Below are 23,804 nucleotides of genomic sequence, written 5' to 3'. Positions count from 1 at the left end.
AACTGGACGTACATGCCAACAACATTAAAGGTCTCCTTGCACATGAGAGTTCTATTGGGCCAGATGGCCTCCTCCTACATAGTAACAATTCTGTGATGGTAGTGGAGAAGACATGGCCTAAGGGCATCACCTATTTCTACTGAAAATAAGTGTGAGGCATATCTGGTGACACACCTGGCAAGAGTGACCAGATAGAGGTTGAGGTTTTCCTTTTTTTTTAATTCTCTGGATGTTATACCTGAGTGCCAGGAGGAGCAGGAGTATCTTCCCTGGAAAGTGGATCTGTCCTCTTTCCTCCTCCTTTCCTCCTTTTTCTCCTCCAACCGACATTGGCCCTGTACCAAAACCACTCTGGCATTTGCTTTATGCTGGTGACCATTCCTATATGGCTCCTGCTCCAATTCCTGCTTCCACCCGCTGGCTTGATGTCATTCACACCCATCTATTAAAACTTTACTTCTACCCTAAATAACACTGTAAACTGTAAATAGTTAAGCTTATTCATAGGTTTATGGATTGCAGTCTCACTGTTTTATTTCAAAGGGTTTTTATTGCAAACTTACATCTGCAGTAAACACATTCTTGGATTCATTGGTGTCAGGCATTCCCATAAGTGGCTCCCATGTCCTTTATGGTCCATGTGTTGTCACACTTCCCAACATCTACTTATACAAGAGCGAATCAGGTGATGCAATAATGCAGTCCTTTGACATCAAAATTGAATATTGTGTCTTTCAGATGTGCTCCTCCAATCTTTCAGTGGGCGAACTTGTTATAGTTTAGGAGATAAAAACAGAAAATTTTCAAAAAACTCAACAGGTCTGACAGCATCTGTGGAGAGAGAAGCAGAGCTAGTGTTTCGAGTCATCTCCCCTGCCCTATATCCTATCCCTGACCTTTTTGTTCTACATGATATCCCCCTTTTCTCAACAGCACAAAACCCATCATATTTCTACCTCTCTTCAGTTGTGAGGAAGAGTCATAATGGACTCGAAACGCTAACTCTGTTGCTCTCTCTGCAGATGCTGCCAGACCTGTAGAGTTTTTCCGTAACTTTCAGTTTTTGTTTCAGATTTCCAGCATCCACAGTATTTTGCTTAAACTTTAGGAGACCACGGCTCTGGGAAAAAAAAACATTTTATTTCTCAGCAGAAAGTGGACATGCAGAGCGGAGTTGTTGTCAGACGCCGTTCAATCCGCGCAACTTGGCTCCATCTAACAATACAAAACAATGAATGTACTCCTCCTCCTCAACATCAGTGGATGTCCTTAAATAAAATAGCTTCAAACTTCTGCAGTTTAACGTTAAGCCTAGTGAAAGCCTAAGCTGACAATTTCTGTTTGAATGCTTCAATACCAATGAATGCTCTTGGCCATTTTTCTATCTGTGTTCACACCGAGAAAGGAAGACCATTGACAGATTATATCCACCAAGCAACTTCGGCCGGGGATCCACCCAACTCAAATGGGTGTGAAGTGTTTTATCATTTATTGAGGAAGGCCAAGAAGTTGGGTGCTGGTTCTGGACTTTGGAAAAATTGCTTAAATGTCTAGCTCATAGCATTTTGTCCACCTTTCATCTCAATGCTTTATTCTAACTTTGCATTTTCCTTTAAAAAGTCAACATTTCAGTTTTATTCTCTTCCAAGGTCTTTTCGTGAAAAACAGTTAAGTTCAGGTACCTTTCAAAAATTGCCTATTTAACTTGCCCTTTCCACGGCAAAAGCATTCTGTGTTGATTTCCATTATGATCAAGTACTTTATAGAAAACATTGATGGGCCTTTCCTTCTCCTGTTCATGAAGATGAGCTTTACGTAACCTTGATTCTTAAACTGAAGCCATCGGGCTGAATTTTTGTCTGGCTGGGGAGGCTTGTTTCTGTGCCCGAATGGCCACATGTTTATTTTTTGGAGGATATCTAATTTTCCTCTGTATTCCTGACCCCGCGCAATTTTCCTCTTGGCTTTTTGTCAGTCAGGAATGCCTAGTGTATATAAAACACACCTGGCCCCGCTGAGGAGAATTTCCCCATTTTTATTTGGTGGCGTGGGGTTTTAGAAGCCCATTAAAAGACTGTCAGGTTTGAGAGTTTGTGAAGAAAATAGAAGGTTTGCTGAGGAGTCTGAAACGTTCTGAAAGGTAAGTGTAAAATGTTTTCACACCTTCAAATGTCACTATTAGGTGCTGTATTTTAATGCAGCAATTCAGCATAGGAATCTGTCCTGGAAAGCTAAGTTGCCCCTTACATTGATCAGCATTGTGTAATTGTTCACATGCATTATAGTACTTCTGCAAGGGAGAAAGTACCATAATGCAGTGAAAAATGTAAAATGATGCTGTCATGATTTTTGTGCCTTGATTTAATTAGACTGCCAGATCTGGCTGTTTTTTATTAAAAAAAAAAATCTGCTTCTGAAGGTTGAAAAAATTTATTGATTGATGGGCACTCTGCTTTGAAATGGAAACGGATATCTCTTCTGTGAATGGAGGTGGAAGCTTTTGTTATGACAGCTGCCTCATTGTGAATGTTTGGTTGGGTTTCAAAAGCTTCAGCTCAGTAAGAAACTTTTGAAACTGTTAGGTGCCTATAATAGCAGAATATGTTTTTGATATGGTTTCTTGTTTGTTTACAAACCTAGTAGGCATTTAAAGATAAGCTATTTTCCCTTTGGGTTTTTTTGTTCATGACAGTGTGTTTGCATTTAGGGTTTTCTTAGATTGCTAGAGGTTTAATGTTTTTCAATGATTTTAAAATAATACCTATTGCTATTGCATGGCTGGTAAAGAATGTACATAGTGCATACTGTGTGAGTGGCTATGGGGGCATAGAGGTGGCATGGGTGATCTGAGGAGGCATAGAAGATACATGGGGGTATGAAGGGGGTATGTGGCATTGGCAGTTTGAGGGGGCATGGGGGTGGGTGGGGATTGTGGGAGGTGAGGGATAAGGTTTAGGGGGCCTTTAAACAATGTTGGAACTTGGCTGCTGTGTTCGGGAACCGAGGCAGGCCTCATGCACACAAAATGGCATGCAAAGTCACACATTGGTCGGGCGTGCAGTTTTCATGACCTGAAAGCCCGCTGGTTGGGTTTTCCAGATCTCAGCAATGATTCAACCCATGGAGTTGAACAGGAAATCTATTGCTCAGAATTGACGCAAACACAGGTGTAATCAGCAGCAGTTAGACCTTTAATTTGGTTAGGAATTTATAATTTTCCTGGAGTTGCAGTTGGAGCATAAACCTATTTTTTTAATGCTTATCCCTTAATTCTAACATTTCAAACCAAGCTCTTTTTTTCAATTTATGCAAAATTGTGGTCTACTGATTTGGGAGAAGCTGTGATGGCCTTAATGCAAGTGGTTTTGTGTTGACCTGAATGGGTGAGGTGTGTGGATTGCTTTGAGATGCAGCAGAAAAGTGATGAGTTCTTTCGGTATTTTATTATCGAGAAAAGGTGAGAGACAAGCAAGCAGCCAGCATTTGTGAGTGAGAGCAATATATACACAAACACAACTAGACTGGCAGAAATAATCTTCACTGCAACCTGGCATGAATCCAGTTTGTTAATATAACTATTCTTTCTAACTGTTCACAATTTAAAATGCAGCATAAAGGACTTCTTGTAACAATATTTACTTTATCCCTTTTATAATGAAAAACAGTTCACTATTCAATTAAATTTTTGCTTGTAACTGTTGTTCTATCAGTCTAAAACAAGTAGCCATTTTTAAAATAAATTTTGAATTTAGTGGTTTTCAGAGAAATTTTGAGAGGAATGGGCTATGTGGCCCCCAACTCTGCTAATTGGCTCTCAGTTAGGGTCTGTTTTCCGATCCACACTCCAATTTGGTTTATGACAGCAGATTTTTATCAGCAGTATCTGTCCTCATGAATAAGTAACCAACCAGCTAGTTCTTCACGAGCTGAAATCTGCTGGTATTTGCAGGAAAAAGCCTTCATTTCTTTTCATTGCATCAGCTGTTATTTGTATTTTTCTTGCTAGAGGACTTTTTTTTAATCAAAGATAATCCTCACCTGCACACCTACAACATGCCACCCCTTATACTCACAAAGCATCATAAAAGAGATGTTACTTTTGGTTACCATTATACAGGCATTAATAAGATGTGCGATTTTTAATCCCAATTTATTGACGCCGTCTAAGTGTGAGGAGCATTTTAAAATAGTGCACATAATTTTTTTGGTACAATTCATCTTTAATGAATGAATTGTCATCTAACGTTATAGCTGTGTTGACAAGAGGCATTATTTTTGTTTGCGTTGCAGTGGAGTGCTGAAGCTGCTTTTGATACACAGTGTGGTACTGAACCAGACAGTCTGAGTGCTTGAATTCCCCAGTGTTTTTTGAGAGAGACGGGGCTTAATTTCTTTGTCTGTTCATTCAACAGGCAAAGAAAAGACGAGTTGGAGCAGCGGATGTCAGCCTTACAAGAGAGTCGTCGTGAGCTGATGGTGCAGCTTGAAGGACTAATGAAGCTGCTGAAGGTAAGAATTGTTCCCTGCTGCAACATAGACTGAATCCTTCATCTCCTGTGTGGATAGTGGATTTTCTTCCCCTGTTTTATTGTTCTGGCTGGGCTTTGTTCTTGGCACTCACGTAGTTCATTTACCGATTTGCTGTTCACATTATTAATTCATTGCATTATAATTGCAAAAATAATGGTGCAGGCCTTTTTAGATTTGTGTTTCTGTGGTATTCCCTGTAACAAAGTGAACTCTTCAGCTAACCAGGGATGGATGGTTTCCTTCTGAGGAATTGTGATGAAACACTGTCTCGTGAAATGGTGAGACAATATTCATACTGGGAGTCAAACTCGCACCCCGATGCAGTGAGCTTGCAAAACGCAGTTATGCAGCTATCAAGCAATGTCGAGTCTGACAGCACCTGTTAGAGGGTGCCACCCTATGGTCCTTTTGCAAGTCTCCCAGCAGTTCGGTGCAGAGCAGCTAGGAGAAAAAAACACAGAAATAGCTTCAAAATTGGGGAAATTTACATCATTGCCTAAACAAACACCGATAGCTCATCTTCATACATTTTCTGAACCTTATTTTACAACATTTCAGCTTCCTTCTCAGTTGTCTGCCCACAGCCATGTTTTCTATGTAGAATGTGCAATGTTGATTTCAGATTTTTGACCTCTGTAGCCTGCATCAAATCAGATGTAATTGGAAGTTTTATAAATGCACAGAACTCTAGCGTTGGTGTGTTAATGGCCCTGAGATTCCGCGGTGATTCTCTCAGTGTAGCTCCAGCTGAAACTGTTTCCCCTGAGATTCGGCTGAACTCTCTGCAGATTTACACTGGGAACCCCCCACAGAATATCCCAGCCAACATTTTCCTTGGAAAACCTGCAATGAAAACCTTTCAGGTAAACGTTTGGAGAATTGTCCTGGCTAAAAGGTTTCTGTTGCCAAGAATGATCCTTTAAATGAATTTCGATTGGAATTGCCAGCAAGAATCTCTACAAAGGTGTTTATTTCATTCTGCTGTGGATTTTCATTTCACAGATCTGTGAAATTATTAATTACTCCAGCGAGTGAAGCTGCAATTATGCTCACTTTTGTATAGCCCTTAACATCTTGTCCTTCTGTGTTTGTTCTTAGGATATTGGTGATTCAGATAAGGCAATATTCATTGCCTCTCCCTAGGTGCCCTGAGAAGGTTGTAGTGGGTCTTCTTGAACCACTGCAGTCCTTGTTATGATGGTGATTCCATAACAGTGTGAGGTATGGATTTTGATCTGGAAACAATGATGGAATAACAACGCTGCTTCAATTCTAGGCACTGTGTGACTTAGAGGCAATGTTCCCTTTATTCTGCATGGCAATCTGAAAGTCCCCATGTGCAGAAATTGGCCCCTTTAAATTACTCTGTGTGTGTGGCTCTGCAAAATAAATTAATGGGGCCATGTACTTAAAGAAATCACCCATGCCCTCAAAAAAAAGAATCACAGTAAACGTATTTAGGAGGGGAAATTAGAACTAATGTTACCCCAAGAGCTTGCTGTTGCTCTCCTTCTCAATGGTAAAATTCAAAGGACTGGGCAGTGCTTTTGAAGTAAGGTTGCAATATATTGTTCAGGTGTTACTTAGTTCAGCCACAGTGCCCTGACAATGGAGAATATTAAATCAATGAGCAAAGGCAATGAACAACATCCATTGTGGATGGTGTTTAAGTTTCTTGACTGGTGGATATTCCAACACACCCCTGACTTGAGTTTTTTAAGTGGTAGAAAAGCTTTGAGGGATCATGAGATGAACCATTTGTTGCAGAGCACCCAGACTCTGCCCTGCTTGTGTAGCTATTATTTTGATATCAGTAGTCCCATTAAACTTCTGGTTAGTTTTTAATTGTGAAGATGTTAACCATGGCGATGCTAATGATAGGGGACTTTGCAATGGTGGTTTTATTACAGAGCAGAGGAAGATGGTTGGGCAGTAATTGAATGAACCACAATTTGCTCTCATTAAACAGCGGGAAGACTGAAGTCATTGCCTTCAGCCCTCGTCACCAATTCCATCTTACTCCTTGGTCAGTAAATCAGGTTGATCCAGACTGTTAGCAATTTGGCATCCTGTTTGAACTGGAGCTGAGCTTTCCATCCCTGTGCCCTCTCCATCAGAAAGGCTGCCTGCTTCGACCTCTAACATCAGCCTTCTCTATCGCAGTTCAGTCCATCTGTTGCTGAAACACCTTAGTTCTCCTGCTTCCTTCCCTGCTGCCTTTTACAAACCGCAACATTGGATGTGATCATCGAAAAGAATCCAGACCCTGATGTTGAAATTTTTTACACTGTCACTAATTGGAATTAACTTTTCAGAAGATACGTTGAAAGTCAGGTTTGTTTACCGTGGCTTCAGCAATGTTGTCATGGTGTAAGGTACTTGCCATTGTTAAGGCTGCTTGTTGTCTTGGAGACAAATGACATTGGTGCCAGGACTGCTTTCCCTGTAAAAATACAAATAAACAGTGAACAATGTGATCGAGCTATGTTAAGGGCCACAGAACTCAAAACTGGTTGGATTTTGTTATGATGTGCAGGTACTATGTGCCAGGCTGACTAAATCCCAGAGGGAAACTTGGCCATGCTACCACAACAGGTTTACAATTTGTATTTATTACAAGAATGTTTGTGCACTGAAGTCAGAATTAACAAGTCCGCTATTACTTTTAGAGATTTTAAAGATTAAATTAAACATTTATTAAGAAAAGAAAAAGGTTACACACGCGCAAGATTACAATTACACAGTTATTTAGTCTTATAACAGTTCCTAAAATTTCTACTTAACTAGACTCCCATCTATACACCCCTTTCAGCTAACAGCCCAAAATAGATTATTAATCTATAAAACATCCAGCAAGATTACCACGAGCACCCACTGTTTCTATAAGGGAGGTATGTCATAGTTTCTTTCTGCCTCTCACTTGACAATGAAACACCAAGGCTTTTAACACAACCTTCGTTACTGGAACAGCAAACTTCTCCAGAGTGGCTAGAGGCTGTTTTTACAGTCTGTTTCATACAGCGCACCTTTCAAGATCTCACATGGCCACACCACATACAGCTTTCCATCTTTCTTTAAATATATTTTCTCCCTTTTTGATCTGTAAATCCCATTGCTTCCACCTGACTTTGGGACGTGCTTTTCCCAGAATATGAAAATTTTTTATGGCCAACGTTTTTGGGAAAAATAAGCATAATAACTTTGACTTATTTATCTTATTAGTTGTAAACATATTACTGTGTCCCTTTGAAAAGCCAACAACCTCCCCCCCCCCACCTTATCTAAAAATGCAAATTCCATTTTACTTAGCTTGGCCATTAGCATTTCAAATACCTGTTTTTTTACGCTTAACCCCTTTGATGATTCAAACCTTGCAGTCTAACAATCTGCAGTTTGCTTACATTATTCACACACGCAGAAACATACACACAAACATAAACCTGTTTGAAAGTCTCCCACAGTAATATCTGGGAAAAATGTGGTCGTTGCTTTACAGTGTGAACAAAATTAGCTGCACCAGCTTCAGAAAAGGAAAAGAGAGAACAGGAAAACAAAATAAATTGTCAGAATCTGGCTGATAGCTTATTCCTTGATCATTGTTGATTTATTCATGGCACATGTACTAAAGTGAATGTATTTTAAAGCACTCTGTAATGCTGTCAGTTTTAAAGATTATAAGGCATCCCCCTCACTTTTATATTTTCTGGGCTGCTAAACTATCAGCAAACAGTGGGCACATGACTTAAAATCAAAAAGTATGGAGGTAGCTTTCTAGCTTAAATTGGTGGAATCTTGCTGTGAGACATACATGAATATATGCATCCACACAGCAAGATGATGTGCTCATGGATCTATGTGTCATTTCACTGAGGTACGTACATATTTAAATCTCAGCATTGCAAATTATTCAAACAAAACAGTGTAAATCTGTCTAAAAGTGCCTGAAGGATTTTAAAAGAGAATTACTTTGCAGGAAATACATAGATTTTATATGTTCAGCACAAATGACATTTCAAGAGACTATGCTTTAAAGACCTGAAAATCATATTATGACCATTCAGTAAATTCCAACCTCCTCTTGGAGGGTGAGGTTCCTCCAATAGTACTCTTGCGATATTGAAGCCAAGAGCCAGGAAGTATCATAACCACCACGAGATATTAGAAATTCATGTTGTTTAACTATATGCATATGTGTATTTAACAAAGGTGCACATATTTAACTTAATTAAAACATCACCCCAAAAAAATTATTTTAGATGTATGGCGCACACAGTGGGATTTCAAGGTTTTACACTTTTGCCACCCTCTTATCAACATCACATTCCTGCTCATGGTTAAATACACAGTAAAGTGCCTATATTCCTGCCCTCAACAACCTCAGAAGAACTTCCCTTCTGATTAATCTTTCCATTTCCCACATCCTGTGGCATCTCTGAATCAGATTGCTGACTTAATGTTGAGAGCCCATACCTAATGAATCAGCTGGAAATCATTTCACATAAGACCCAACAGAGGGGAATTTTATTCATCATTCAGTTTAGGACTGGTTTTGAATCTTGGTCCAAGAATAAAAGCGTAGTGCAGTGGACCATCCAGTTGTCTTCATTATTTTTCCAGCATTCCAAAAACAAAATGTTCCTTTTATTCTTTATGTATGGTAGAATGGGGCATGCCAAGCCAAGGGTGTGTGTTGTTGATGAAAAGGTAACAAATGAAACATGTTAAATTAAATAAATGGCTTTGCGCAATCTGCTAATGTGCATAGGTTTTCAGTAATGGATTAGTGTTAAGTAAGCTGTAATCTGTATGCTTATTCTTCTAGTTATACTCCCGAAACATTTCTTTAAAACCTGCCTCTTTGACCAAGATTTTGATCACTTGTGATATTATTTCCCTAGGTGGCTCTATTGAAATGTTTTACTACATTAGAGGCGCGATATAAATGCATGTTTTTTTTATTACGTCCCTATGATTATACAGTCCTGTTTTCCAGTTTTCTCCTTTATCTCTTGAAGACACTATAGCCTTTGCTCAGCACTGTTCATGAAGCCAACAACCCTTCACTATGGCAGTCAATGACCATTCTTTACACCCAAGCTTCATCTTTTCCTGACTCATTGTTCACACAGAATTTGCAGCATGTGTCATTGAAAGTGATTGGGAGAACGAATCCAATCTCTCATCTGCACCCGCCCCCCCAAACTACTCCCTTCTTGCTTGGTACAAATCCTCAGATGGTTTTATTTAAAGCAAGTGGTTTTGACTGAGTATAATTTTAGTTTTATTAGTGTGCTTAAAAAGTTTAGTCACTTTGTGGACTTAGTTAAATTCTTTAGATGTGTCCAGAGAGGTGCTAGCCAGCCCTTATGACATTGTTGGCTATATTTTTTTCAGAAATGCAGCATTGTCGAGAAACCCTCAATAATGTGAAATTCAATGTTTTTTGTGTTTACTTTTTAATTCTCCAAAAATTGGAATATTCAGTTTGAGAATTAGCAACTATATACAGTTCTTATATATATAAACTATAAGGGTTTATAGAAAAATAAACTCTTTCTATTTTCACTCAACAATATTGGCAATTTATGAGCTTTGATTTGTAAATCGTTGACCATGATATATCCGCCTTTTCTGTAATATAGCTTTCTTCCTGCCCTTATATTCATCATTAGCCTTTTCATATTGTTCTTACATTAAGTTCTAAAAATCGATTGAGTGTTTCAGTTCTGGTGCCTCATCGCATCATCATATAAAATGCAGTGACATTTACAGGAACACCCATCACCAGCTGATAGATAATCTTCACAAGTTAACAGAATGATTAGCCTCTTGTAAGTGCGGTGATGTTAATCATCTGGCAGGCTTTAATACTTTTAATACCTTTAATACTCTTTCTGTGTTGCTTTCAGAATTATTTTTGCATGTGAAAACTTAGCACATTGCAGGTTAGCTTGCTGGCTCATAATGCTCTGCATGACACTGGCAAGCTTGCTTCCTGCGTCGGATTAATTTGGTTGATTGCTCTTGGTTTCCCCTGTCCAGGCCCCAGTTAAATAAACGTGCTTTGTCCCCAATCTATGAACTATGCCTCATAAACCATTAAAGTATATTTTGTTCTGCTATCTGTGAGATGAGAAGGGGAAGGCCATTTATTCAGCAGATAAGGATTGTGACAAAGAGAACCAGGTGCAATAGAACAAAGTCAAGTTTTGAGTACAATTATATTTTAAATGGTAAATATTCCAGTTCTTCCAGAAGAGGCAACTAGATAGTGATGAGGGAAGAAAGTATGAGGGATGAATAAATATTGGCCACGACGCTGGGGAAAATACCACTGTGCTTCTTTGGAATAGTGCCATGGAATTTTTTATACCCACAAAAGGTGAAAATGGGACCTTGATTTCAGAATTTTCAGAATCACTGAATTTTAATGGTACGGAAGGAGGCCATTCGGCCCATTGTGCCTGCACTGACTCTCCAAATGAGCATCATGACCTAGTGCCATTGCCCTGCCCTTACCCTGTACCCCTGCACATTGTTTCTATTCAAATAATTATCTAATGCCCTCTTGAATGCCTTGATTGAACCTGCCTCCACCACACTTCCAGGCAGTGCGTTCCAGACCCGAACCACTTGTTGTGTGAAGAAGTTTTTTCTCACATCACGTTTGCTTCTTTTGCAAAGTACTTTAAATCTGTGCTCTCTCATTCTTGACACTTTTTTGAGTGAGAACAGCTTCTCCCTATTTACTCTGCCCAACCCCCTCATGATTTTAAACATCTCTATCAAATCTCCTCTTAGGCTTCTTCTCTCCAAGGAGAACAGTCCCAATCTCTCCAATCTATCCTCATAGCTGAAGTTTCTCTTCCCTGAGACCATTCTTGTAAACCTCTTCTGCACCCTCTCCAATGTGTTCACATCCATCCCAATTGTACACAATCCTCCAGCTGAGGCTTAACGAGTGTCTTATATAAATTCAGCATAAGCTCCCTGCTCTTGTACTCTATGCCCCTATTAATAAAGCTCAGGATATTATATGCTTTATTAACTGCTCTCTCCATCTGTCCTGCCACCTTCAATGATCTATGCACATATACACCCAGGCCTTTCTGCTCCTGAACCCCTTTCAAAATTTCACCCCTTATTTTATATTGCCTGTCTATCTTCTTTCTACCAAAATGCATCTCCTCACATTTCTCCGCACTGAACTTCATCTGCCACCTATCTGCTCACTCCACCAACTTGTCTATGTCCTTTTGAAGTTCCATGCTGTTCTTCTCGCGGGTTACAACACTCCCAATCTTCGTATCATCTGCAAACTTTGAAATTGTCCCCTGCACGCCAAGATCTAGATCATTAATATATATCAGGAAAAGCAAGGGTCCCAATATCAACTCCTGGGGAACTCCACTACAAACCTTCCTCCAGCTTGAAAAATATCCATTGACCATTACTCTCTACTTCCTATTTTTCAGCAATTTTGTATCCAAGTTGCTACTGTCCCTTTTATTCCATGAGCAATAACTTTTCTCACAGGTTTGTTGTGTGGCACTCTATCGAATGCCTTTTAAAAGTCCATGTATACCACATCAATGGCATTACCCTCATTGACCTTTTTTGTTACCTCTTCAAAATACTCCAGCAAGTTCGTTAAACATGATTTCCCCTTTAGAAATCCATGCTGGCTCTTTTGCCATGTGACTGCTAACTCTATCCCAAATAATTGTTTCTAGAATCCTGACCACTACTGAAGTTAAACTGACTGGCCAGGGCTTATTCTTTTTTGAACAAGGGCATAATGTTTGCAATTCTCCAGTCCTCTGGCACCTCCCCTGAGTCTAGGAAAGACTGAAAAATTATGATCAGTGCTCCTGTAATTTCTACTCTCACTTCCTTCAATATCCTTGAATGCATCTCATCTGGTCCCGGTGCCTTGTCAACTTTGAGAACCGACAGACTATTCAACACTTTCTCCTTATCAATTTTGACTCCATCTAGTGACAGAGTTTCTTCATCTGTCACCAATGCCTGGGTAGCATCTACCTCCTTGGTAAAGACAGATGCAGAGTATTCATTTAATACCTCAGCCATTGCCCCTTCGTCCATTTGTAAATTCCCTTTTAGGTCCCTAATCGGCCCTACTCCTCCTTTTACCACCCTTTTACAATTCATATGCCTATAGAAGACTTTGGGATTCCCCTTTATATTGGCTACTAGTCTTTTCTCCATTTCTCTAATATGCTTTTCCACCTCCTCTCTGAACCCTCTGTATTCCTCTTGGCTCTCAATTGTGTTTTCTACCTGACACCTGTCATGAGCACACTTTTTTTTAATCTTAATTTCTATATCCTTTTTCATCCAGGTAGCTCAGGATTTGTTTGCCTTTCCCTTTCAATGAACTTGACAGTGCTCAGGCCAATTCTTTTCTTGAAAGTAGCCCATTGTTCAGCTACAATTTTTTTCGTCAATCTTTCGTTCCAGTCTAACTGGCCCAGCTCTGTTCTTGCCCCATCAAAGTCAGTTCTCGTCCAGTTAATTATTCTTACTCAGGATGTCCTTATGTCCTTTTCTGTCATCACCCTAAAATATACAATACAATGATCACTGTCTCCTAGATGTTCCCCCATTAACACTTAATCTACCTGGCCCACCTCAATTCCAAGAACCAAGCCCAACAGTGCATCTTTTCTTGTTTGATTGGACACATACTGCTGTATAAAAGTTTCCTGAGTTTCAAGTTTCAAGCCACATTGGAAAGACATCACCTTTGATTGTGTAGTGCTCCCACAGTACTGCAGTAGAGTGTCATTCGATTATGTGCTGGATTCTCTGGAGTGGGACTTGAACCCATAACCTTCTGAGTTAGCGATGGGAGTGTTGCCACTGAACCACAAAGCAGGACCCTGGCTGATATTTTTCCTTCCTTAGCCTAGGGCAACTGAGGCCAATTGTAATTTATAAATTACTGCCCCAGCTGAGATAGGCGAGGTCAGCGAACATCAGGAATGAAAGCTGGCGCATTTCCGGGTTTCTTGCCACACGGGCAGGAAAACACAAATTTATCAGCTTTGCCATTAGGTGAGTTAGTGCTTTGGTTCTTGAAGAAGCAACTTAAGAAATATAGGACAGTGTGGAACAATGTCTACCATCATGCCTCTTCACTGCACCGATGCAAAATACTGCAAATGCTGGAGATCTGAAACCAAAAGCAGAAAGTACCAGAAATGCTCATCAGCTCAGAGAAACAGAGTTTACATTCCAGCTCGACGTTCTGATGATAGGTCATCAACCTGAAACATTAATTTTATCTTCCTTCCCACAGATGCTGCTTGACCTCCTGAGCATGTCCACCATTTTCTGTTTTTATGCTTTTTTCAGTGTAACTGTTATTCAGACTATTGAACAATTGGAAGGAAGGAAATTCTGGCACTCTGTGAAAATCCTCTGTTAGTCCTTCAGAGATAAAGAATTTTGTCAGAAATAACATCGGCCAAAAATTGAATGGTCGTGGGGAGAGTTCAAATTTTCTTTTCTGATAGCATGTTCATATAGTTTCAAAATTTGGAATGCGCATTGAAAGGTTTCGAAGGGCTGAAATCAGCCATTGAATAATCACTCATTAAGGAGATATTATTGCATTTTTCACCCTATATATCACAGCAATATTGTTACTTTTCAAAAATATTGTTCCAGTTTTAATTTTGGGACATATAAGTGTACTTCAAAAGTTTTTTTCTTAGTTATCCGAAGAACACCGTGAGCAACGTTTTGACATTTTCATTGAGAGGTAGGAATGCAGGCTTTAACCACTATAGTCCTGTGATTGGGTCTGTAACACTTCCTTCACAGGGAGAGAAGGAAAGCAAGAAATGGATAACTTTGGACTTGTGTATCTCCTTGAAGCTGTATCTCCTTGCAGCTGCATCAAAAACCGCAGAGGTCGATGTTAGGGAGCAAAATGCATGCTTTCTCAGAACCTTAAAGAGGCAAAAATGTTAACATTGTGCTGAGCAGTTTGTGGCTACTGCTTGGAGGGCAAGGGGATAGGAGATTGTGTGAAGGTGGGGATGGGTGTGGCAGAGGAGGCTAATGGCCCTTAAAGCAAAAGAATATTGCTCAAGTTCCTAAAGGATATGTAAATGATGCTACCAGCTGCCTTATTCAATCAATAGCTCTTATCTTGTGCACTGATCTTTGCCTGAGCCTAGTACAAAGTCCGACTGAATACCCTTCTTTACCTTTTACAACTGCCGATACCTTCCTGATGTATAATAATCTGCCTTCTCTTTTTTTCTTCTTCTTTTTCCTTTTCCAAATGCTGACTTATGTAGGACGAGGAACAGAAGCAGGCAGTAAGTGGAACTCAGTCTAATATTGCTGAGGATTTTATTTTAGTGCATGGAGTTAAAACATGAGAGACCTTTCTGGGGATGCTTGGGAAGGGAGTTAGTGTAAATATTGCAAACAAAGTATCGGGAACTTGTGGTATCTATACTCAATGTAGCACAACTTGGCGATTCATTGTCCATCAAACTCAACATTCCAATAAATGGAAATGATGTTTTGCTTGTCAATTTTTGTAAGTGGATGAATACTCTTAAGCTGTATACAACTGACACTTTAGCCACAAGCAACGTGATTTTGAACATTCATTCCTCAAGTTGACTGTGTGGTTAACCCATTTATCACTCAGGAGGAGGCCATTTAGCCCAGTGTGTCTGTGCCACCCTTTGAAAGAGCTATGTGAATAGCCTCACTGCCCTGCTCTTTCTCCATAGCCCTATAAAACTTTCCTTTTCAAATATATACAATACTTTATATGAAATGATATTCTTATATACTAGGCCTTCTTCAGGACTGAATGTAGCAATGTTATGGATTGGCCAGGTGTGGCTCATGACCCACTGTTGCACGTCAGGCCCACTTGACCATCTAAAATGGGACTGATGTTGTTATCTCCCAAAGATTTGGTCACAATTTTTTTTTCATTTTTAAAACTGCCCTGTTTTATAAGGGGAATTGGTGGAATTTATAGCTTTCTTGTAGGGGAGACCCAACACATGTTCACCCCTAGTTTTGTGATGCCATTTTAATCATGGAACCTCACCCTTAATACACAAATCTTGGAGGGGTTAGTGGAAAGATCCTGGGGAGGCACATCCCTGTACTTGCATTACCCCGGTTTTGCTGCTGTGATTTTGGGCCCTGAAAGATGCATTGCCCTGCAAGTGATAAAGTAAAGAACATAACCAAGTGGGTGGAAAACCTCTGCAAAGTAAAGAAATCATCCAAAAATTTTGGTTCATATTGTAACCATTCACATTGGAAAAACTATATTAGAGATCTTGTAAAAGAAGTTTGAGTTAACTTCTAGACTAAAGTGCAAAACCTCAGGTAGTCATCTCAGGATAGTAGAAAGGGGAGTGCTTCAGATTCAGGCCATTGGGGAAAGTTCTGGGGCAGGAACATGCTGTGTAGCTGGGGTAGGCTTCACCAGAAACAGACAATTTCCAACTTAACTCTACTTGCGGAGAAAGTAAATAAGGCAGTGCAGAAGAATTGCAACGAATAAGGCAGGGAGAAGACAAGGCGAACAAAACAGCCTTTTATGAAAAAAAGAGCGGAATATAGATTGATAATGGTAGAAGTGATACTGAAGCTGGATGTTATGGTCAGGAACTATTAGATGATGCCTCAAGGGCAAACACAGCAATAAGTGTGTAGAGCAAAAGAATGTGAACACACAAGGAAATAATGATGGGATACATCATCACAATGTAGAGAGTGCATGAGATGATTACCTCAAAGTTCTGTATATGAATTCTTGGAGTTGTTTGAATGAAGTGGGTGAGCTGGAAGTGTTTTCTGGAGAGAAAGGATGTAATACCATAGCCATCACAAAGACCTGGTTCAACAATGGCACAGGTTGGGTAAATTCTCAGGAACACCAGTTAATTCATGGAGATAGAATATTCAAACTAGAAGAGACTAGAGACTTATACTTTACAGATGGGCCTATCTGGTGCAGCTGCAGATAAAGTGGGAACCTTACCACTTGGAATAAGTAAAGTGAGGGGTAAGAAACTAACCCTGAGATAAAAACAAAAAAAAACGGATGCTGGAAATCCAAAACAAAAAACTAACTGTGGCTTTCATTATATGGTCATGAGGAGAATTTTTTTACGGGGACAATTTTTTATAGATGATGTCAACTTGCCAGAGATAGATTGAAAATTTTACAAAGGACACAAAGGGAGTTAAAATGTAATCCCGCTCACTTTATTGAATTGTTACTTAGAACAATTGGCCAAGGAACCCAAGTAAGCAGGGTTGCAATTGGACCTTCTATCAAGCAGAAACCCAGGAAATACTAGAACATGTCAGATTCAAAGAACATTCTGGTAATGACTAAATGCTGCTTTTTCAGGTTAATCTTATGATGAAAAAGAAAATGCATTCACTGGAAACTTTCAACTTTAAAAGGCAGATTGTGAGGGGTAAGGTAAATAAATTATCTTCAACAGTTAGAAGGTAAAAGCATGGAATGTAAATGAATGATGTTTGGAAATCCTGTGTACTAACAGATGTAGACCACTAGGGATAACAGGGTTAAGACTAAAGGAAGAATGTGAGGAATAAGGGCAAAAAAAAGATCTTTACAATAAAGCTTATAAAGGTAATATGGTGAACTAAAATGAATTTACCACAATAATGAGCTTAAGTTAGTTGGCGAATTTAATTAGAAAATGAGGTTAAAATACCAGGGAATATTAAAGAAACATCAAGCACTTCTCTGAACCTATTTGAAGCAAGCAGCTGGAACAAGAAATGGTACAGTGACTGAAAGATGATATGCCAAGTGATTTGCAAATGTATTAATTTAGTTCTTTTATTTGCTCGTGCATGGAATTTGAATTTCCTGGGGGAAATGGAAGAAGTAACAAAAAAAATTAGTTTTAGATTAGAACTGATGGATAGGCTGAGGAAGTTGAAGTAAAACAAGGTCACAGGCCCGGATCGACTTCATACGAAGTTACTTAACCAAGTTACGAGCAAGATTGGTCATGTGCTTCTAATTTTAGGGATTAGTTGAGACAGCAAGTAATGGTAAGAATTAGAGATTAGTCAACATAATGCCAACCTTTAAAAAGGGGGTTACAATTTACCCGTCCATTTACAGCCCTGTCAACTTAACAAACTTTATTAATAAAACAGTCAGTATCATGAAAGTAGGGGGGAGGGGTCAATAAAGTGCTTAAATAGTTTCAGTATGCTAGGCAGGAATTGATGAGGGTATTGAAGGGGCAGGCCCTGCATAGTGAATTCATTAGTTCTTTGAGGAACTAACTGAGCTTGCTAACAATTGAAGTTCTCTGAGTGTGAAATATTTAGATCTCAACAAGTCTTTTGATATCATGGCATAGAAGTGATTCATCTACAGTCAGAAGGCAGCCTTCTGGCATGGGATAAAAATTGACTAAACCATCAGAAGCAACTGCTGGTTATGAATGAAGTTATGTCAACATAGCTAGAGTGCTGCAGATAACAGTGAAATCATTGCAATGCATATGGATGATTTGAAACAAGGGAGAGCAACAAAGCTGTATTTATTTGGAGCACCATATAGAATCGGACTATCTCAGCCTTACACATCTAGCATCTAAGTGGGCCTTCCAAGATCTCTCTCAGGATCTGCGTCTTGAGGGGTAGTTCTTCAATAATGAAGTTTTAGAGGAGCTCTATTGCTGCACCCAGGTCTGCTATGAAACTCCACCATATCGACAGCTCTGACTGCGCCAAATAAAATCACCACAGCTTTCAACCACAGAGCACAATAGGGATGTTTCGCAAGATCAGCCAGTTCGCTGTAAATTGCTATATAAGGCAAACCACCAATGCTGCCTTTCGCAGGTGAACTCAGTTACTGTACCTTGACAGGGAGCCCGGTAATATGACTGAGAGGGCAATAAGTAGAGACCAGGCTTGTGTGAGATGAGAAAAAGCTGCTGTGGAGCATAAATGCCAAGATTGACCAGTTAGGTTGAATGACCAGTTTCTGTGCTGCATACACAGTGTAACTCGACATAAGCGTTTACAAAATTGCCCGATTCTGCAGAATTGCAAGTGTTTTTGGTTGTTTGCAGGTGTTTTTGGCAGCCCTAAATGTCGACCCTCATATTTATATGACACGTAAAGGCTTCCGTTCTCTGAAATTGCAGCTGATTTGAAAAGCCGAGTTCCTGTACCTGAGTTCCCGATATGATGGAAGCCTATTACAACCTCTGTGACACACTGCCCAACTCCAGCCCTGTCTCTGTTCATCTGCCACTGAAACTCCCATCCATGCCTTTATTCCCTCCAGACTTGCATATTTCAGTTCAGTCCTGGCTGGCGTCCCACATTCTACCCTCCGTAAACTTAAGGTCATCCAAAACTCTGCACGTGTCCTAATTCGCATCAAGTCCTGTTTAGAAATCATCCCGTTGCTCATTGACCCATGTTGGCTCCTGGTTAAGCAATGCCTCAATTTTAAAATTCTCTTTTTTTCAAATCCCTCCATGGCCTTGCCCCTCCCTAACTCTGTAATCTCCTCCAGCCCCGCTATCCACCAAGATAGCTGTGCTGCTTCAATTTTGGCCTTTTGAGGACCCCTGATTTTAATCGCTCCACAATTGGTGGTCGTGCCTTCGGCTGCCTGAATCCCAAGCTCTGGAATTTCCTCCCCACATTTCTCTGTCTTTCTTTACTCCTTTATGGCACTTTGTAAAATCCAGCTCTTTGGCCAAGCATTTAATCATCTTCTTTAAAATCTCCACATGTGGTTTGGTGTCAAATTTTGTTTGATAGCGCTCCAGTGAAGAGCCTTGGGAGGTCTTAGTACTTTAAAGGTGCTGTGTAAAAGTAAGTTGTTGACATTGTCATGATGCTTTTATTACTTCAACAGTTCAGTGTCCCCCAGCCCATTTCAATATAGAGAGGAATGGAAGTATTGGAATGTTTGCAGATTCTTCTGCAGTTGCCATTTCTCCAGGATACAGTGCAGTCAGCCTATCTCCGATGCTGGTGAACAGCAATGTACTAGACGTCATTACTACCCTAACCCTCTGCCACACATCTTGTATAACCATCATATGAGTTTAATGCTCTTCTAATATCCTTTATTTAATGACGTGACCTTAAGATCATCATCCATATGCTCTATAACCAGCAGCTGACATTTCTTAAGGCTCCACTCAGCTGCTTCAAGCTCCATTTACACATCAGCGTCCCTTAACTTCCTGTGCTCTGCGTCTCACCACATATCAATTCCTCAGTTGGATTCTCTGTCACTCTCCCCCTCAAGTGCCTGTCTCTGAGCTGCTGAATTCAACAGGGTGTGTGGATGCCAGTGTTGCCAGAGGTAGAGGGAATGCTGTCACTTGGTATTATTTTTCTTGACTGTTTCATGGTACACTGTCTCTAGGGTGAAAAAACATTCTGTTAACCAGGGTCTGAATGAGCATCATTCTGGTTTTAATAAATAGTTCATGGAATTTTTATGAGGACTTGAGTAGCTGACAGAGATAATGGAAAAAAAAGACTGAAGTGTTATATAAGAAATTTGGATATGCTCATGAACCCATGGAAGGCATATTGACTCCCATATTTCCATCCTCAACTGCCAAGCCAGCTGATTCCAATGACTGTTGCTGCTTTCTCTTCATATGATGTGCAGATATCTTCAATTCCTTCCCCAATGGGCTCCTCCTCATGGCTCACAAGAAATAGAAGCAGGAATAGGCCATTCAGCCCCTCGAGCCTGCTCTGCTGTTCAGTATGGTCATGGCTGATCTGATTGTGGCCTCAACTTCACTTTCCTGCCTGCCCCTATAACCCTTGATTCCTGCGAGGATATAAAACCTGTATAACTCAGCTTTGGATAGGTTTAATGACCCAGCCTCCCCTGCTCTCTGGAGTAGGGAATTCCACTGAATAACAACCTTCAGAAAGAAGAAATTCCTCCTTAAATCCGTCCTAAATGGGGAAATCCTTATTTTTAAATTGTGTCCCTTAGTTCTAGATTCCCACTTTTATATTCCATTCCCCTTTCAATAAAGGCCAATATTCCATTTGACTTCTGAATTCCTGCTTGTACCTGCATATTAACTTATTGTGATTTGTGTACAAGGGCACCCAGATCCATCTGTATCACAGCATTCTGTAGTCTCTGCATTTAAATAATATTTTGCTTTATGATTCTTCCCACCAAAGTGGATGACCTTACATTTTCCTACATTATACTCCATTTTTTGGCCACTCACTTAACCTATCTATATCCCTTTGCAGACTGTTTAAGCTGTATTTTCCTGTCGACAGGGAGACTTCGCAGGCCTTTAAAAATAGCGGGTGGGACCCGGCTGCAAAAGTCCCACCCCCATTTCTAAAATCCCATTTTTGTTGGCGGGGGAAGAGGTCGGAACGTGACTCAGCAGGGCCTTTTGAACTTGGTGTAGAGTTCAAACAGACCCCATTTGGCTGTTCCAAGTGCCTTAACCCACCACGTGGGAGCCACAAATTGTTGAAGTAGACAGAAATGCTCTTGATAGGTGGATAAGGTCCTTTCAAGTGTCGTGATCTGATATTTTTTAAATCACAGACTCTAAACAGCTGAAGCTGTCATTAAGAGTTAAAAGAAACCTCTGCTGGACCGCTTTGATTGACATCTGTTGTAGGTTAGAAAAAAACTGTTCATACAGTTTCAATAGAGGTCTTTATTGACATTTCTCAGAGGCTATTATTATGTTATTATGAGTGCATGGCTGACTTTCAAAAGCTATCCTCTTCCCAGTAGAGGATTCTGAGTTCACAGTTTGACAGTTTAAAGGGGCTGTTAAAGGATGTAACTACAGAATAGAAATTTGTTTTTATGAGAGATTAACCACTTGAGATTTAAAAGCTTTGAATAGCTTTCATGTGTGAGAGTTTTTTCACTATCAAATGGTTTAGGAGCTGAGAGCCGTATTAGAGTGTTAGTTTTCTTTTCATCCCTACACGGCTCCTGAGGTCTGCCCATGATGGATGTTGGGTGTATAGTGTGGAGGTGGCATGGGGGTATGGGGAGATGCAGGGACACAAGTTGGCATGGAGGTGGCATGGGGTATGAGGGGGCATGGGGAGGCAAGCAACTGGGATTCAGTCCCAAAGAACTGATGCAGGCATTCTAACCAGCCCGCCTGCTCCTGTAGCCACCGACAATCTGCATCCAAAGTTGGCAGGGCTGACTCGATCCCACTCTTAACTTCCCAGAGTAAAAGTTGGCTTTCGTGAAAATCTTTGAACCAAGGCAGGTCGGCCGAGTCGAGACTTTTCCAGTTTCGAACTATCCATCTCAGTAGCGACAATCCAACCCTTTATGTCCTTCTCACAAGTTACTTTCCCACTTATCTTTGTAATGTCAGTTAATTTGGCTACAGTACGCTCCAACCCTTCATCCAAGTCATTAATATTGATTGTGAATAGTTGAGGTCCCAGGACTGATCCCTGTGGTACCCCACTAGTTACAGTTTACCAACCTGAAAATGAACCATTTATCTCGACTCTGTTTTCTTTTAGTTAACTAGTCCTCTATCCATGCTAATATATCATCCCCAACACTGTGAGCTCTTATCTTGTGAAGTAACCTCTTATGTGGTGCCTTATGGAATGTCTGTTGGATATCCACACTATGTCTATTCATTCCCCTTATCCATCCTGTTTGTTACATCCTCAATGAACTCTTAATACATTTGTCAAATACAATATCCCTTTTATAAAACTATATTGACTCTGTTTGATTGTATTATGCTTTTCCAGATGTCCTGCTACTACTTCCTTACTATTGGATTCCAGCAATTTCCCAATGTCAGATATTAGTTAAGTGACCTATGGTTTCCTCCTTTCTGCTTGCTCTTATCTTGAACAGGGGTGTTACATTTGTGGTTTTCCAGTTTGCTGGAATCTTCCCAGAATCTAGGGAATTTTGGAAGATTACAACCAATACATCCACTCTGTCTGCAGCCACTTCTTTAACGTACCTAGGATGCAGACCATCAGGCTCAGGGGAGTTGTTAGCCTTTAGCCCCATTAGTTTCCCTCATACTTTTTCTCCCATGGCAAAGTTCCTTCAATTGTTTTAAATTCCTTTTCTTTTGCTTCTTGGATTTTCTACTATTACTGGGATTCTTTTCGTGTCTTCTATCATGAAGACAGAGCAAATATTTGTTCAAAGTCGCTACCATTTCTATCTTTCCTATTACGAATTCCCCAGTCTCATCATCTAAGAGCCCAATATTTACTTCAATTATTCTCTTTTCATATACACACAGAAGCTCTTACTGTCTGCTTTATTTTTCTTGCTTGTTTACTCTCATCTAATTTCCAGTTTTCTTTTTAGACATTATTACAATCAGGTGAGAAGGGGTAGAATGGCTCTTAATGCACTCCACGTTTGGCCACAACAGACTTTTCAACAATGTTTTACTATTTTTGTGCTGTGACTGCAAAATACACACACCCAGACAGGTTATCTTGTAAATTTTCTTAAAGAAAAGAGAATAGTATTTATTAAGCTTAACATCCAATCTAAATAAAAATTATAAAAATGCTCGAACTCTCTGGCACACATGCATTCAAGGGCACGCGCATGCGTGCGCGCATACACATATGTACGCACACACATATATACACATACATGTATATATATATACATACACACACACATTCACACAAGATACAAAGTGAGAGGATGGATTCAGTAGATTGATGCCTTTGATGGTTTCAGACTGGACTTGATGGTCTTTTGGATTATGTGTCGAAGTCAAGACAATTGAATGATGTTGACAGCTGATTTATATATTTTCTTCTGGAGCCAGCAGCTGCTGGGTTGGTTCTTAAAACGTTGCCTGTGGTATGTTGATGGTAAAACAACAGGCAGGGCACGAGCTTATAGCCGAGAGGGAGAGAGAGAGACAGTACCCACTCAGGATCCTGCTTCTTCTTGTCTCTGGCCTGGAGAAAAGCAATTTCTTAAACAAATAAAAGAGGGTTAGTTGCTTATCACATGATCTCCGCTCAGCAACTGACCGGTTACCCAAACATGGTCATGGTGACTGGATTCCAGGTTCATGGTTTAGATATGATTAGATTAGGATGAGCTCCTTTCTCAGCCAGAGTCCATTGTCCAAACTGATTGTATCTAATGGCTTGTTCCCCATCAAGTACTGCCTGGACTTTTTGAATGCATCAGGAGATGGGAG

The 23,804-nt window shown here is 40.1% G+C and overlaps 1 protein-coding gene across 8 annotated transcripts in view; it reads left to right on the top strand.

Moving 5' to 3' along the window:
- dtnba (dystrobrevin, beta a) overlaps positions 1-23,804 on the top strand; it is a 464,573-nt gene that overhangs the window by 362,882 nt on the left and 77,887 nt on the right. For all 8 annotated transcript variants that reach the window (XM_041188318.1, XM_041188316.1, XM_041188314.1 and 5 more), the window contains one exon: positions 4,413-4,509. In XM_041188318.1, the coding sequence (XP_041044252.1) occupies positions 4,413-4,509 (97 nt within the window). The remainder of the gene's footprint in view (positions 1-4,412; positions 4,510-23,804) is intronic.

The sequence above is a fragment of the Carcharodon carcharias genome, chromosome 5, assembly GCF_017639515.1.
Source record: "Carcharodon carcharias isolate sCarCar2 chromosome 5, sCarCar2.pri, whole genome shotgun sequence".
Taxonomy (NCBI): domain Eukaryota; kingdom Metazoa; phylum Chordata; class Chondrichthyes; order Lamniformes; family Lamnidae; genus Carcharodon; species Carcharodon carcharias.
This window is presented reverse-complemented; position numbering and strand designations above follow the sequence as displayed.